Genomic DNA, 17,616 nt, shown 5'->3' on the forward strand with positions numbered 1-17,616 from the left:
AAGGAAAAGGTGTATATGTATATAGTTTCAGCTTGTTTCTCTTGGCTTTAGATGGGACTTTGTATGTGGTAAGTGTCATCATTTTACCCACCCCAAGTGCTTACGTTTCTTGGTTTTGTGAGTCCTTCCCTTAGCCACAAGAAACAGAAACCTATTTTTTCCATGAAGGAAAATGTAATTGTAAATATAAATATTGTAATATGAGAAAGTGCTTTCAAAGCATTAGTTGCTCCTCCCCTCCATCACCCTCAATTTATTTCTAAGCCCTTAAGAGACACTTTTTTATCAGGTAATTTTTTATATTTTGATATGCACTTCAAATGTCTTTCAGCCCTCTTATTTTCCAGAGGTTGTACACAATACATACCAAACTTAATGTTTCTGTTATACTCGATTCTCATCAGCTGGATTACCATTTACTGAAAGTACCTAGCTCAAATGACCTCCTGCCCTTCTATCTTGCCATTTCACCATACCGTTCCTGTCTCTCATTCTTGCTTCCTTTTTCTGTTTAGGGAGATCTGAATAATTTATATGTGTAATTTAAATGTGAATACGAACTTTTGAGGGGAGCTACCTCCCCTCAAGGGTTCCTCAGGCAAGGTACCAGAGGAATAAGGTAATTTTTGTCACCACCAATTAAAAACTTACGAAACAGGACCGTTATAAAACAATTAAACCTTGCAAATGTACTAGTCTCTAGGAGGGAAACCCTGGAGGAAATTCTGCTTATTAAAATTGCAATTTTAGTTTCCATTAAAAAAGAGAATAAGACAACAGAAGATGGGTTGGCAAGACAAATTATTTCTTAATGTCAGTTGAGCTTATTTCAAATGAGATAACGTATCTACACCAGGTTGGGTTCAGCACATTTCTGTCTCCTCAACTCATTTATCTAATTCAGTCATCTTGATTATAGCCTCATGGACCTGCATTTTCCGAGGAAGAATTTTGTAACAAACAACCTACACAACACGCTGATTACTGAACAGTTAATTCTAATTAACTTGGCTATGACAAGAGAATTTTGATAAAGTCCTAGAATACAAATACAGTTTGGTTATCCTGGACCAACTTCTAGAAAATAAAAACCCACAGCAGAGTCTCCAGATGAGACACCAGAGTGATAGAGATCTAATTTAAAGAAACAAATGAGAAAATTAAAATCACAAATAATTTATTCTTCCGTTAGAGTTGATGGAGTACAGTTTTAAATAGCAATGAAGTACACAGTGGTGGAAAATTGGCACAGCACCCACAAGCATTTCATTCATAATAATGCTCCTCATGCTTTATCTGTTCAAAGCTTGATGTGCATTTTCTATCAGTCAATTTAAAAAAAAAGAAAATTGCTTCCCTTTAAAAATAATGGACAAATTGAAACTTTTGCTTTTCATGTATAACAGTTGTTTTTTTTCCTGTTAAAACATCATAGCCAACTGTGAAAAAATTATTATTTTACTCCTGGGCAAATTTAAGTTATGTCTTTCATAAAGATTGCTAAGAATTCTTGAATATGTGTATTCCTGCATAAGAGAATATCCATGAACATACTTGAACTATAGCTGCAGGACGGTCTCGAAACCAGTTTGTGTACTATGCTATTGATCAAGGTGCTGCCTCTATCGTACATGCACCACTATAAGCATTAATGCAGTTCACAACAAAATTTGGCATTTACCTCACCAACAGTTTTATATTTGATATCCTAAAACATCCCTTGGTCTCATAATTAACCAGTAAGAAAATGGACACACACAAAAAATACCCCCTTTCTAAAAGATATTAACTCCCAGTTAAGAAAGTTTAGATAGAGGTTTTACAAAAGTCTTCTAGGCTATTTTGTTACATACAAATTATTCAACTAAAGATTAAAATACAGTTATACAATACAGTTTGACCTGTTCTCAATATTAGGTTTTTAAAATTTTTTTGCATATTCAAGCCAGATAAAATTAACACTTGTCATACTCTTTGTTACTGCAATTAGAAAGGGATTACAGCCTGCTTTCTTGGAAGCTGTGACAAAACACAGATCCAATCCAAACACTTCTTGTTATCAAAAAAGTTGAAGAAAATTGTCAAACTACGTTAGAAACCATCTTTACAAAAATGATTTACTCAGAAAAATCTGAAAGCTTAAAAAATTAATCTTTTGCACAAGACTATGTTATACTTTCCTCGATTACCTTCCCATTTAGATAACTGGAATTCAAATTCATTGTACAAAACCTTCTCAGTGATGTATGGTGCACTTTGTTTTCACCTTTACCTTTATTGTACACCATATTGAGACCGACAATCAAGCATTTATTTAATTTATTTACCATGTCCTAATCCACATTAACAGCAGATTTCTGATCCTGCCCAGTGAGTAGTGTACGTCTTGCATATTCACCACATGAAAAACATAATATACAAAATATTGCTGTTGTAAAAAGTGTGCATTTCCCCCTTCCCCTTACAAAAAAATCTGTGGAAAAAATATTAAATTCCCATAACCTTCATAAACATACAAAGCTGTTCACACCTTTCAGTCTGTAACAGTCTATTTGATACACAGTTCTGAACTCACTGAAAACTGGTTATGTCAAGGTATTTTCTGTCCAATATTGCCATCTAGAGTAGAGATGTGAAATTTGAGTATCTGAGAGTCGACAGCCTTTAATAACTAGCCCATAAAGACCGTATACTGTAGAACAGCCGTTTATGCACCAGATTTTTCCAAAAGCTAGATGGAACGAGAGGTTCTCTTCACAGGGAGATGTCCACAGTGCTGAGGAGACACATGGCTGCTAAATAGATACTGGCTACTGGAATGTTAAGTACTTTCTCATTGCTGATAGTTTCCATACTGCCCCTACAAAAGAAATTAAAAGGACAAACAAACAAGCCATGATTAAACATGATTTACTTCACCATCGTGTAAGCCCGGGGTGTCTGTTAAACATTAGGTCTGGGGGAGAGCTCACTGCCATGGCTGCCAGAGTCCCAGAGGCCGCAGCAATAATCCCCAGAGCCAGTGTGGCTCTGGAACCCAGTGAGCTAACATCACTTGCCTTTCCTCCGCTTCCCTGACTGAAATTGTGGTTTTAGTCACCCCTGGGAACCAAGATCGGCAGCAATGTTGGGGGAGCGGTAGCAAGTTCACCTCTACAGGTTTTAGAGCTGCACTGAAACAGCTGCTCTGGCAGCCATGGGGATTAATGTTGCTGCCACCACTCATAAGCCATCTGGTCCATGGGGAAGTACCATGGTCCAGATCCAGCCCCTAGGGCCCAACAAGTTTGACAATGCTGGTGTAAGCTAAAACAAGGTGGTCTCCAAAGAAGTTATAAAACGAAGAAACATACACATACTGGATAACATTCCTGATATCAATTCACCATGTAGTAAGTTGATACGTGTTGTTTCATCTCGAAAGTATTTAAATACTGATAGTAAATTACACAACTAATTATAAAGGTTTATGGCCTGGAACTTAGACCTGTCTAACTGGTATTCTTTGAATTGAATACGCTATCGAGAAACTTGTGAAATACCTTCTTTGCACAAAAGAACAAAATGAAAACAACATCTTCTAAATTTCCTCTCTGTGCCCCAATAAGCCAAAAGACTTAAACAGGGTAACTGAATTCACAAAAGGGTATGAAAAGCTTCTTTTTGTGCAGTAGTATATCTATCACTCCCCAACCAATGTGGAAGCCTCGTAGAATGGACTGATGCACAAGTCTCACGAATCTGTGTAAATCAAGGCGCATCCAGAAACCTGTAAAGATGGAGGCAGATAAACTGTCTGACACGAATCCTAATTTGCTGATCTGTTCCATAGAAATTGATGGAAGGCTCTTACATGGGAAGTGAGAGCAGTGGCATTAATACATGCTTCCCATGACCCATCACAATCCCCTTTGCAGTGTAGAATTGAGGATTGGCAGAGTGGACAGCACATGCCTGAGACTGATCACTCTCCACAACACTGTTCTCTACAATCCCACGTAGCTAACACAGCACAAAATAAATGTTGATAATGCCAACATTACCATACACCATCACTTCCTTTTACTGTAAAATGCCACCTGCCACAGATGAGGCTTTCAATGATGCTGCCAAGAGAACTGGACAGCTGCTGCTACAGAGAAGTGGGAAGGCTTTCCACAAACAGACTTCCCCTTGGAACTTTGGTTATTTTTGCCAATTGGCTATTTTTGGCTACTGGAAGACAAGGATCTTTCCCTCTTTCAGTGGAATGATCTGTAGGAAACTCAACAAGTTGAAATGGACTTCCCTTGCCCTTTCTTCCTTCAAAGCAACTATTTTTCTACACGTGTTACCTGCATAGCAAACTACTACTTCCCTGCACAAAAGCTATAAATGTCTCTTTTTTTTCCTTAAGAATTCAAGCAAAAAAACCAGATGCACTTCTAAGCGCTTAAGTTGAAGGCTTTGTTGTTCCTTTTTTTCCTTTCCTTTCTAACATATTTCTAACAGAGCGCGCGATGTGTTCCCCTTGAAGGAACATAACATAATTCTAGCCCCTGTTGCTTCCATGGGAAATGTTTTTTCTTGTTGAAACTCCAAATCGCTGCTTATGAACAAACTGCAGTTGCATATATGTACCCAGGAGAGAGACTATACCCTCAAAATTCATTAATAAAACCTACTCCAGCCAGATACAGTAGTAAAATAAAAGGTACAAGAATTAGTAAGTTTTCCAAACAAAATTGTACCTGGTCATATCCATAAGGCCTCTGTTGTGGTGGCTGTGGTGGCCCAGGCTGGGTGGGCCTGTATCCCCCATACTGCTGGCCTTGCCCTTGGGGGTAATTAGGATACTGAGGTCCTGGACCACTTTGTGACGGACCTGAAAATGAAAACAAGTTGAGAAAAAGGAAAAAAGGGAAAGCAAAATGGTAAAAAGACTGAATGAACTAGAAACACACCAAAAATATCACCATTCCTTAATGAGATTAATGAGGTCACTACCTACATCAAACAAGTACCCTCTTGCATTGTACCATCAAACAAGTACCCTACATCAAACAAGAGCCCTCTTGCATTAAGACATAATTATAAACATAATTCTGAGGCAATAAGAATGTTCTCTGTGCAAAGGATACATATCTTTTAGCAAATTTTGCTAAATAATACTTTTCACATTTCAAAATGTATAGTTTTGGGGGGTTTTTACATAGAAGATGAACTTCAGCAACTTGAAATAAACAGTCTGAATTTTAATTATTGAATCCTTATTTTTAATCAGAGCAAAAACGCAATTACAGTGCAATTAAGGTAATCAGTTTTCTATTCTGGTTTCATCATGCCCGTGTGACTCTCTTTAGAACATGCCTTAACTCTAGTTAGCAGATGTCTACTGTAGGGTAAGGAGAGGGACAATCTCAACCATTCAGGTTGTTTGGAGAGCTGGGAGAGGGAAGGAAGAGAGACAGCCTACCCTATCCTTTCTCTGCTGCAATTAGGAGAAAATGCTTTTTGTTTCCCCTGGAGGCTCCCTTTTTATTACCGCTCATACAAGGTTGTCTATCATCTTTCCAGCTCATCTACCCAAAGGAAGACTGTATCTTGCTACTGACAGGCAGAGCAGAGATGTTCAAAACAAAATGTACTTCATTTCCCCCATGATGGAAAGATAGGGTGGAAGACCACAGGATTCATTACTATTCCTTATGAAATAGAGGCGTTAGGGTCCTTTGTGATAGTTACATTCTGTGGTGTCTTTTCTTAAAGGCCAAGTTTGCAACTGGCAAATGAATTCTTGCTGTTACCCAGGGAAGAAGACCTATTTCTATAGAAAACTAGAGCAGATGAGAAATTAACTTGATTCAGTGCTGGCAGGTGTATATTTTTATCTATATGCAATGAGCACTGAGATGTCATCAGATGTTACTGTTTTGGTAATTATGGACTTGTGAAGAAGTTATGATATTCAACCTTTTCCCTCTGCAAGCTGGATAGACAGTGCCCAGTCCATCTGTAGGCCAGATCTTCTTGATGGCCCTGCCCACAGATGGGTGCACTGGGCACCATCCAGCCACGCAGAGGAGGGAGGAGGAGTAGCCCAGCCCTACAGGGAAAAGGGAGCATGGCTTGGCCCTGTAAGGGGAAAGGAGGTGTGGCCCATCCCCAACCCATCTCTGCAGGGGGTGGGAAGGGAACATGGCCCAGCCCCAACTCAGCCTTGTGAGGGGAAAGTGGGTAAGAGCCAGCCTGGAACCAGATGTGGAGGGGTGGAGGGGGTGTGGCCTGCCCCATGGCAGGAGGGATGCACAGCCTGGCTCTGACCAGGCTGTGAGAGGCTTGGAGTTTCAGAATTTGGTGGGGTAGGGAACGTGGCTTTATTAATGGCCACTGCTCCCCTGCTGCCAAATTCCCTGACTCAGGGGAAGCTCCCAGGCCAGATTCCAAGGATTTACAGGCTGCATTAGGCCAGTGACCTGGAAGTTGAACATACTTGATCTAGAGGAGAAAAGCTCCATGCCCCATCACCATTCTTCTCAGGCATCGAGTTGATTTGAACTATTCAGTTTGAGCTCTGTGCCATACTTATAATGGGACAAAACCTTGAAGATTGATAATAATGACTGAGATCCTGATTGCAAATTAAGTAGTTTTGCAAATTAGCAAGCAGATAAATATTAATAAAGCAAGGAGACCAAATGTACTTTGTTTAGCTGACAAACGTAGCTCAGTCTTATTTATGATGATTCTTTTAGTATAATAGCAAAACACTTGGTAATAGATTTCGTAAAAAAAATGATATCTTAATTTGAGACTTCATTATCCGTTTCTGCTAAAAATCAGAAATTGAAAAGTGAACTGGTTTGGGTACGCAAATTATGGGATGTGTTGATAGGCAGTTCTATAATATTGTTTCATCCCTTTTTATAGTTCTTGTATAGAACCAAGATTTGCAGAATATAAATGCAAGAAAAACCTGAGAGATTATTTATTGGCATTTTTTAACATGCATATAACAGAGAAGCCTCAACTTAGAGAAGTTTCCTATTTTAAAATCTTACTCCAGGCCTTAACACTTTATCACAACCATCAGTGTGCTAGATCTGATGTGAAGCTAGGATTTGTATATGCAATCAAAATTGTGCAAGCACTCCCACATAAAAATCAGGTATGTATCGCTTTCTATGTTTCTAGTCCTGAATATCCCAGCACTTCATTCCCTAACAAGGCTAAAAGAAAAAATATGGCATTGATTTTGAGAGTCACTTTTGGAAAGGATGTTTCTCTTATGATAACTGGGCAATTTGTTACATTATGCAAGTAAGAAACATTTAGAGTGGTCCACACTTTGGAATGCTGTTCTGGTTCAAAGTATTAAGGGAAAAACACCCCACAAAGACATAAGCTACCATGCCGAGCTTTTCGTAAGGAGCGTGTTCTTAAACACCAACAGTAAAAAACTTCTCAATGATAAAGCTAGTTTTTTTTTCCATTATGGTAGTCCTGCAAAAATTAATTAATAAAAAAAGCCGGACCTTTTAAAATTTAAGTTGAATCCTGGTAAACATACTTTGGATGATATTTTGTACTAATCTTTACAGGTGCAGCACAGAAATTTCAGCCCAAGGAAGGTGGGATTAAGATGGCTTTATTCTACCTTGGTGCCATTTCCTGATTCAAGGGTTTCTTCAGGGTCCGGGAAGACCCCAGCATAATTTAGGGCAGTGATTTTCAACCAGAGTACTACAAGATCCTTTTAAGAGTGATACTGTTAGGTGTGCAAACACCTACCTACACAATTCAAAAGATAAAGAGGAATCCATAGTGTCAAAACCATTCTGACCTGTTGTGTTCTTTCTGAGTTCTTTGCAATGAAAGAATTGCACTATTATTATTATTATTTTTTTAAATACATAAAAAGAGTGAAAACAAAGAGCTGGTATTTTCTGAAGGGTGCCCTGAGCCTAACCTAGGGTGTCTTGAGTTAAAAAGGTTGAGAAACATTGACTTAAGGCTTGCCTACATTGCAGAGCTGTATTTCTATAGCCATGTTGGACTTTCGTAGTGGAGACCAGCACAAGGGGCTTTTCGGCTAACAGTAATATTACCACTTTAAAACATGTTCTGAGCCGCATATGTGGCACCACGCACTGCACATGCAGTCATTCCCCACGCTACTACCTTGCAGCACAAGGCTTTTTTCTGACATAGGGAGATCCTAGGGCTAAAAAAAACCCATGCCAAAAAAAGCAGGGCAGTGCACATATGGCAGCGCATGCTGCCCAAAACTGGAGCCTGGCTGGCCGGAGCCACACTCTGGCTGCCAGCCAGATTCCCAGCTGCAGAAGCACCACAGTGGTAGTTCCTGAGGCCCCCAATAAGGCTACTGGGGCCAGCACAGTTGCTGGCCCCAGCCTCCCCTACTTCACCTGGGGTAACCTGCCACACACCAGAGCACACGTAAGACAGGTGTTCCATAGGGACAAGTAGCAGCAGCACAAGGTGTGCCACTGCTACTTGTCCCCAGGGAAACAAATGTCTGCACTCATCTGGATGTGGCCCTGGATTCAATTACAGATGCCTTCTTTATGGGCTGCAACACTGCCTGAAAAGTCTGCAGCTGTGTGTGTTGCAGCCATGCTCTGCCCAAATGTCCCTAGCTCCATCTTGCCAGCTGGAACCAGTCCTCCTCTTGCCCCCGCAGAAGACATCTTCTGCAGTGCCTCTGCTGGAGGAGTCCTATACCAACCATGGATGTGGCATCAAGGGCCAAATTATCTAACACCTTTTATCCAGTGCTGAGACTCTTATCCTGAAGTCAACATTGTGTAAATTATCTTGTCTTCAGCTACTTACCATAACCCTGTTGTTGTCCAGGATAACCTTGCTGGCCTGGGTATTGCTGCTGTTGTGGTGGATAACCTTGCTGCTGAGGTGGTCCTTGATATGCATCTTGTTGTTGACTGTACTGAGAGTTTCCTGTAAGATGATTGCAAGAAAGTACACAATTAAAGATATCTGCTACTTTTCCTTATTGCTGCTAAGATGCACAGCCAACACCACAAGAACAAAATGAAAATGCAATCTTGATTTCAAAAAATGAACAAAACAAAGAAAACTCAAACCAAACAGAAGGAATTCGGCCAAACAAACTGCAGTTAAAGCCAATTTTGCAAGGGTGAACTGCAGCATTTTCAGCATCTCTGCCAAACGAGCATTACATTTACTGGAACATCACAGTCATAAGATCATGACTATGCTAAATAAAATAAAAAAGACAAAAATTAAAGACAGCTACAAGAGCACAGACTAGCTACACAAGATCAGCAAGCTGTTTCCTAATAGCACTATATTTATATACACACACAAAAAAATACAACTGAACCAATGAATTTATGTTTAAATTAAAAAAAAAAAAAAAAAAATTCCATTGAGGGGGGAAAAAAAATTCTCTAACGGTGTTTAGTCATTTTACTGTTGTTAGAAATGGCAAATTATGATTATACATTTTAGGTGTTTGCAATAAATTATTTTGAATGCTTCAAGATCCCTGCAGTTTTCAAGACAGCCAGCAACTAGTATTCTACAAGAGCTTTGCATGGGTATAAGTTGTCTTGTGCAAGAATTTTTGTTCCAGTTTGGGGTGGGGGAGGAAAGGGAATGTATGTGCGTATGTGTGTGAAGGTATATAGATACCTCCTTCGTAGTAATGTTGTGAGGAATCCTCATAAGGCCTATCGTAGCCTTGTTCAGGATACGACGGTTGCTGATAACCGTAATCATTATGACCTACATCAATTCGACAAGAAACAGGAAGAAACGTTAATGGCCTCTGAGTGAAAACCCTAAAAAGTATTTCATTTTTCAGAAAAATGAAAAAAAAAAAATCAACTGGAAATGCATAAAAATGAGTTTTCAATTTTATTAGCCAAAGATTTAACAATATGATTTCATTTCATATTGAATTAACATGTGACGGGGGGGGAAAAAAAAAAAAAGCTTAATGCAGTAGTTTTATCAACATCACAGCAAGGGATGGTCTTAACCTTCTGATAATCCTTGTTGGGGGAAAAAAACTTTATCTTTTATTCAAAAAAATGAAAGCATTTAGGCCTTTCACATGTAAATAACCTGAATTAAATTAGAATGAACAAAGGAAGCAATTATCATACTTTGTCTAACACCTGTTCTGCTGATCTCCAATTCAAAAGCATATGCTAAAAGCAGTGTGAAATATAACAAATAAAGCTCAATGAAGTTATGAATCACATTCTATATTAATTTTTTCACTGAAGTGTCAGAAAAAAAATTCTCAAGGCTGATTCTTCCCTACAAACGGTATTCATGGGAATCTTAAGAAACTTTTCCCATAGAGAATCTTGTGTCAGTATAATCATTAGGAAAGAAACTTCATTTTCAGAGGCTGTGGGCACCTCCAGTTTAGGAACAAATACATGAAATACATACACTACCTGTTAGCTGTTTTAAAGACCCAGTATATTTCTCCTGCAGATGACTATGATCTACTATGTCATTACATCCATGTTCTACCATCTATTATGTCATACCATCCTCCTGTGAAATTCAGTCCTGAGACCAAGCCTAATATTTTGTTAAAACTTGTTCTAAAATTTTATCCATGTGGGCAAATTGTGGAGGGAGGGGGGTGAGCGTGGGGTGGGTAAGGACTTCTACAAATAAATGGTTTTCACATTTTGTTCTCCACCTGTACCTAGGCTCTTACACAGTCATTAGCACAAGTTTTTTAGAGTACTATTATATCCATTTCCGTTTACCAGTAATATCTCAAGTAAATGGAATATTTGAAAGGAATGGATGTTGTAAATTCCTCTATGCTGCTATGCAATTCTCAATGCTAATGTTCAGTTAACTATATTAAAATGGTTATATGTAACTTGCGTTTAAGTTATACAGGTCATTCAATTAACTTGTATATTTTTGTACAGAGTAAACAATCAGGTCATGTGTATAACATAACGGATCCAAAATTAAAGCAGAAAGTTCTAGTTTAACTTAGCTTCCGAAATATCCTTGAGTAACTTTGTTTGAAAACACTACATATTAAGTCAATATGCAGTCGTTTTGAAACATGACTAAATTAGCTTATTTTAAAAAATTAAATCTTAAAAAAATGAAGTACATAGTTTAATTTGGTTTATTTTCAACAAACAGCTATTCTACAATGTTCATAGGTTAGCTCCACACCTGTTTATAGAACTACTACAATATACAGTGTTCTTCATGAGACAGCATTAAGTGGAAAGCAGGGTTACCTACCACAGTACCCATAAATCAACCAGTATTCTTCTACAAATAGATTCTGTTCTCCCTATTTCTCCTCAACCTAAATGCAAAGCTAACCTCCCTTCTAGCTTACAGTTCAGCCTCCTCTACTTTTTCTTATTTCAAGTACAGTATATATATGGATCCCCAACTTCAAAGAGATAATAAGACTGATATATGCAATTGTAACTCAAAGCCTGATTCTGAAAGCACAGGGGAAATTCCACCAGAGGGGACTTATAGAATCAAGCCCATAAGTTAAGAATTTTTAAGAACAGGGGCCTTCATATGCCTTTGTAAAATGTTATACATACTTACAGCTTGTGCCAATAGCAGCATCAAAATGTTTGTGAAATTTGTTTTTAAAATGAAAAGAAGTGATGGGGTAAGACCAATAATAGCCCTCTCCTTGTCTTTAAAAAAAAAATGTTTCCATTTCTATATATACCTGATTAAAATGCTATCTCCCCATCTCTCTCATGTGCAATATTATCAAATACACCAACAGAAAGCAAATGATACCATGGCTGCTTTAATTCTGATAAACTATTCTAGATATACTGAAGAACCCACCATATTTGTAGCTAAAGAGAATAATGAGAATTCTCATTATGGAATAGGAAAAGCAATGTTATGTTGTCAAAGTAGAAGTATTACAAATGATGTACTTTGAGTGAGTTAGCCAATCTTAGTGTCTTAAACTACAGTAAACTTACTATGATACCAACTGTGAATTTGGAAGCCTTTGAAAATGCAATCTGTTAAGGTGATCAACGACTACTTTGCCCCATTCTACAGTTTTTGGGTAGCTGGCTACAGTAATATTGGGCAGGTATAGAACATGGGAAAGTTAACATTACGAGAAATTACCATCAGGGTAATATTGCTGGTTCATGCCTTCTGGAGGACCTTGTCCACCATGACTGTATTGGTCCCCATAATAGTCTTCCTGGCCTGAGTACTGCTGTGGTGGGCCTGAAAAACCACAACCAGTCAATACGTAAATATCTTGTTTGTCTTTTTTGTTATCAAGTTTGCTAATTTCTGATTTTAGTACGAGAAGTATTTCTCAGATTGAATTCCCAATCCCAACATATGTTGCATTTCAGCCAACATACGTAATCTTCTGCTTTAGTTTTCAGTTTTTGTTAATATAAATATACAGTTGCTTGACTGCAGTTGACTACATCATACATGTCAATCTATCTCAGAGTACATTTTAATAACAAGTGTACAACAGCAACAGCATTAAGATATGTATTAGAAAAATATATGCTATCTTTCTAAAAGGGCTGCAGTTAAGAAGGAAAAATAAATAAATAAAATCAGATCACGGATTATATTTTACCTTACTGTTTTGAGAAAATTTAGTGTTTGAAATAAACAGAAAATGAAAAAATAGTGCTTGAGAAAATTTAGAATCAAGTAAGTTGCTTTGCTCCTTTCTATATACATCAAGCTTTTGGGGAAATCAAACTGAATTCTACTTCATACAGTAGTATATCTGGCACGCGCACTTTTTGGAAACCCTTTTTATATTCAGAAAAGAGCTCGAAACAGAGGGATATACATGTTTGTATAACTCATGTTGAAACGTGTAATATTTTCTGCTAAAAGAACTATTCTTACAAGAAAAAACTGGAGACAAAAGCAACCCTGAAATGTTACTTGATAACACCAAAATATGTCAAGTGAACAAGAAATAGATTTAAAATATTTTCCAAGGTAGTTATTTAAACTAATGTAAAAACCTTGCCATACCATCTTACCTTGCTGGGGTGGCCTGTATGGAGGAATCTGTCTCTGACCCATCAAGTGATTTCCTTGGTTAACTTGGCCCATCATTCCCATTGGTGGCTGCTGTCCCTGGTAATGTTGCCCACCTCCCTGTGGCATATTGTATTGTTGGGAAGGAGGCTGCTGGTGCATCATTGGACCTGCATAAGAAAAAACAAAGCTATATATTTTCTGTAATACCTGATCTGCAATTAAAATAGTTTAAACATGATGGTTAGATAAAAAAAAGAAACAATCTAGTTATTGAAAGCTACCCTGCCCCCTCCCCAGAAAGAGCACCTTCTGCTTTTGGATCTACAAAAATTGAACTAACTAAATTAATGACAAATTTATTCGACAGATAATGTGCAAAATGGTGAGGATCAATTTTGCAAGATTTTTTTGCTACTGAACAGTGAAAAAATTATATTGAAAAGCAGGGTGGAGGGGGGGAAGGAAGAGCGAGAGAAAATTACATAGGCAGACAAGGTTCCTTGGGTGAATTTGATATCTTTTATTAGACCAACCCAAATGGTGGAGCACACACCAACTGCTTAGCCTGATGAAGGGTTTTTGAACCCGAAATCTTGCTTAATGACTATTCTCCAACCATTTGGGTTGGTCTAATAAAAGATATCAAATTCACCCAAGGAACCTTGTCTGCCTATGTCCTTAGACCAACACGGCTACAACCCAAACCCCTGCAACATAGAAGATTACATAGTTATTTTTGTTTATAATAGAAAAATCATCTTTAAATAGCAATCACAGGTGAAAACCTGATATTAAATGGAAATCTTAAGTCACTAGCAAACAAATAGAGGGAGTTAATACACATATGTTTATTCAACTTTTAACTGCTGCTTCAATGTAGGAATGTTCTGAAAATGTTTGATTTATGGCTGGATATAGGTTATCTGTAATTTATGGAAAGATGCAGTCTACAAATGTTACTTAGACTGTAAATTCATTGGGACCAGGGGCAGTATTTTTTGTTACAAGTTGAGCTCAAACAGGTTATAGTTTATCATTGGGTGTTACCCACAATACAAATAACTATAATAATAAGTCTAAGAGCAAATCATTACCAACTCAGACAATTCAGTTAAGACTAACCCCAAAAAAGAAATTTAGAAATATTAAGGCATAAGATTGGCTCACAACAGCAACTAAGTAACTGTAACTTTGCTCAATGTTGTTATCAGACAAAAATCATACAATTATGATTAAACCATTTTATTCTATATCATTACATAAGAGATTGAGCCAGTTATAAAACAAAAGAAAAAAAAAACCCAAATACTAAATTTTCCACTCTTTTCATGGCATCACTATATAACAGAGTTAAGATACAAGATATGAGAAAGTTTTAAACAATATTAAAAAAGTTAAAGAGCCTATATATTATGTCACTATTACAGTATTAGGAACAAAAATCTCTAACACAGCAGTAGATTTCTCAAATAACATTTTAAAGTTAATTGCATTGTCTTGTATTGCATGTTGTTTCTTTTGCCTTTTTTTTTTTTTTTTTTTTTTAAATGGTCAGGCATTAGAGCAAGAACAGAAAAATACCAGAATAGAAATTTAGTGTTAACAAACTAACCTCAGTAAATTAATACTGAAAATATATTAGTAGGACAAAAGGAGAGTTAAGATCACATAGGATTTGTGTATATGAGGAAGCTTATGAAAAGTAAGGTGCTCTTTAGCTAGAAGTATGAATGTAAAGCACATCAAACCCAACGTAGAATCTCCCATTCAGAAATAGAGGAAACTTAGTTCTACTTTGCTTCATTTTCCTCTAAAGATAAAAATTGGCCACTCTTGAAAAAAATCTAGAACATGCTTGTGTTTTCCAGTATGACAATATCTCTGTACCAATGTTTAAACCCTGATTTAAAAGACTTAAAAATGGAAATACTGAAAATATTTTTTCACTTAACTGAAAAAGTATTTTATATTCCTGATGTTTCTGAAGAACTGGATAATTGAGACTATTCTACTTCACAACTGTTATGTTTAAGGGTACTGACAAATATTATGCAGTCTTAAAAAAACTAGTTGCCATAATATTCCTAGATCTCAGTAAAGCTTGTTAATTAACAATATTCATATTAGTCACAATACAATGTGATAAAATGTGTTGGGTCCCCATGGTGCAATGTAGAGGTTTTCTGTTTGCTTTTTAAATTAGAACTTCATTAATGCTTTGTAGAGCCACAATGAGAATTCACTTCTCTGCGTTAGCCTAACCATGTATTATGTTAATAACGGAGCACTTGGATTCTTTCCAGTTTGATTCGAGTCACTATTAATAGGATGGAACCAAAAAGGTGAACCACTGTTTCTATCAATTTATAGTATAAAGCCATTTTTTGCTCCAGTTGTGTTTGCTTGGTTTTTTTTCCCTGTTACAAAACTAAATATAAGGTAAAACTGTATTTATTTAGCATATAAGTGCATCTTATTCAACAGGGCTGTAACGAAACACTCCCTCCTCCTGCACAGAAGCAAAATGAAAACAAAAAGTTATTCTTGTTCTGTTTATTTCCTTTTATTGAATTGAATTGTATATTTAGAGCAGGGATGCTCAAGCCTTGGCGCACAGGCCAGATTTGGCCCCTGAAGCCATGTTATCCAGACTGCAGGGCTTCCTACAGGTCTGAAAATTTGGCAGTGGGGGATAATTAAATTTCTGCTGCTAAATATCTGGAAACCTGGGGAGCCCCACAGGCCAGACAGCATGGCCCTGTGTACAAGACTTGTGAACAGTGAGGTGTGGTGCCCAAACTCAGAACGTCGGGCTGGGCAGGGGCAGCTCGATGCCGGGGAGGGGAGCAGCCAGGGTCCAATACCAGTGCAGGGGCCTGATCCTGGCACATGAAGCCAGACAGGGGTGGTGTGGAGCCCAACCCAGCACACAGGATCAAGTGGGGTACCAAGGCCTAATCCCGATGCCATGCAGGGACAGCATGGGGTGCCATAGCCCAATCCTAGAATGCAGGGCCCAATATCAGCATGCAGGGCCAACGTGGGAACTGATCTGATTGTACAGGGGCCACCTGAGGCCATGCAGGGCCCAATTTAGCCTGTGAACTGCCCCCAAACTACTTATCTGGCCTGTAGGGCAAAAAAGCTGAGGACCAATGGTTTAGAGTTCAGATGATAATTTGCCACACTAGACTATGTATGCAACGTATGGACTTCAGCATCTTACAACAAACAAACTTCTGAGATTTTACTAAGCTTAAAATATGCATAAGGATAACTACCGACTCTTGTAGAAGACTAAAATCCCCTTTATTCCAAACAGTGGAGATGATTGAGAATTCTTGCAGGACTACTTAAGGGGCAGTTGTGTCGTCCAGTACATTAAGAGCATATTCGGGGCCTATCTGATTTGTAACTGGTCTCATTCCCAATTGGAGATAAGGTGTCAGACAGAACAGACCAGGAAACTATGCCAGCGGTTTTCAGCCTGTGGTCTGCAGACCCCCGGGGGCCCACACACTTATGTCTCAGGGGTCCATGAAAAATTACTAAGATCAATCAAAAGTATATGAATCCCCAACACTTGCAATTCAAAGGGAGCCACATCTCCATTAAAAAATTTTTAGAAGTCTGCAAATGAAAAAAGGTTGAAAGCCACAGGACTATGCAGTGTAAGAAATGATCGCTTATCTTTCAGGGCTCTTTCACTCATATACAGCATGCACCTTTTCCTCAAAAATCATACCCCTCCTCCCCCAAAATAGGATGCATGATTTTCTATCAGGAATATAAGTTCTGTCAGGAACAGAAACTTTGATTCCTGCTTTACCCAGCAGCAGCACATTTCTACTCAGGCAAGCTGAGAGTCAATGGACTTAATGGCCCATGTTCTTCACTCCATAGGTGTTAATAAATCGCCTCTGCTCTTTAATAGTCTTGATGTTCTACTAATCAGGCTAACCTTTCTTTTGGCAATTTTGCTGTCTGCTAGTCACTTCTGGTCTCCCTGCCCCCTTTCACAGCATTGCAGATGGTTTTTAGCTCTTTTCAAAATTGTAGATCCATCTATGGAAACCAGTCATCAAGTAGCAGATAGGGCAGCAGGGGCCAACCTTTATGGCAGGCTCACAAATTAAACTTCTTGCCCTCTGTGACTGCCACTCTGATCCCTTTCCCATTTCTGATCAGCTGTTTTGTTTTTGCTCCCAGCCCTGTGCTCCCTACCTGATCTGCTGCTCTACTTCTTGCCCAATATGATCTCTGCTTTCTGCTGCCTGCACTATCCTTACTGCACTGCATGCCCTCTTCCCCATCTGCCATGTGCTGCCTACACCATAAAGGCTGCCTGTCATTTGTGACACATGTGCTGCAGGCTGGCAGCCCCTACTTTGGGTTAAGCAGGAAAGGGAGAGTTAGTGGGTACATCTACACTTGCTATCAATGCACAGCAATAAACTCAAATGCATATCTTGCCAAAGTTTATTGCTCCCAGGCACATAATTTGAATGTGTGTCCAGTACCACACCATGCTGAGACAGGTCGGACCAGCCCCAGCTGGCAGGA

The 17,616-nt window shown here is 38.4% G+C and overlaps 1 protein-coding gene across 6 annotated transcripts in view; it reads right to left on the bottom strand.

Annotated features, from left to right (window-relative positions):
- Positions 1-1,160: 1,160 nt before the first annotated feature.
- The window catches only part of SS18 (SS18, nBAF chromatin remodeling complex subunit), a 55,676-nt gene continuing 39,220 nt past the window's right edge, over positions 1,161-17,616 (bottom strand). For 3 of the 6 annotated variants that reach the window (XM_025214063.1, XM_025214070.1, XM_006016389.3), the window contains exons 6-11: positions 13,053-13,220; positions 12,154-12,258; positions 9,676-9,768; positions 8,836-8,958; positions 4,731-4,864; positions 1,161-2,860 (exon numbers count right to left, since the gene is read on the bottom strand). In XM_025214063.1, coding sequence (XP_025069848.1) covers positions 2,834-2,860; positions 4,731-4,864; positions 8,836-8,958; positions 9,676-9,768; positions 12,154-12,258; positions 13,053-13,220 — 650 coding nt within the window. In that variant the 3' untranslated portion in view covers positions 1,161-2,833. The remainder of the gene's footprint in view (positions 2,861-4,730; positions 4,865-8,835; positions 8,959-9,675; positions 9,769-12,153; positions 12,259-13,052; positions 13,221-17,616) is intronic. The other 3 variants (XM_014524113.2, XM_014524106.2, XM_025214091.1) reach the window with 3 other exon arrangements.

This window comes from Alligator sinensis, unplaced genomic scaffold (assembly GCF_000455745.1).
Source record: "Alligator sinensis unplaced genomic scaffold, ASM45574v1 scaffold117_1, whole genome shotgun sequence".
NCBI classification, from domain to species: domain Eukaryota; kingdom Metazoa; phylum Chordata; order Crocodylia; family Alligatoridae; genus Alligator; species Alligator sinensis.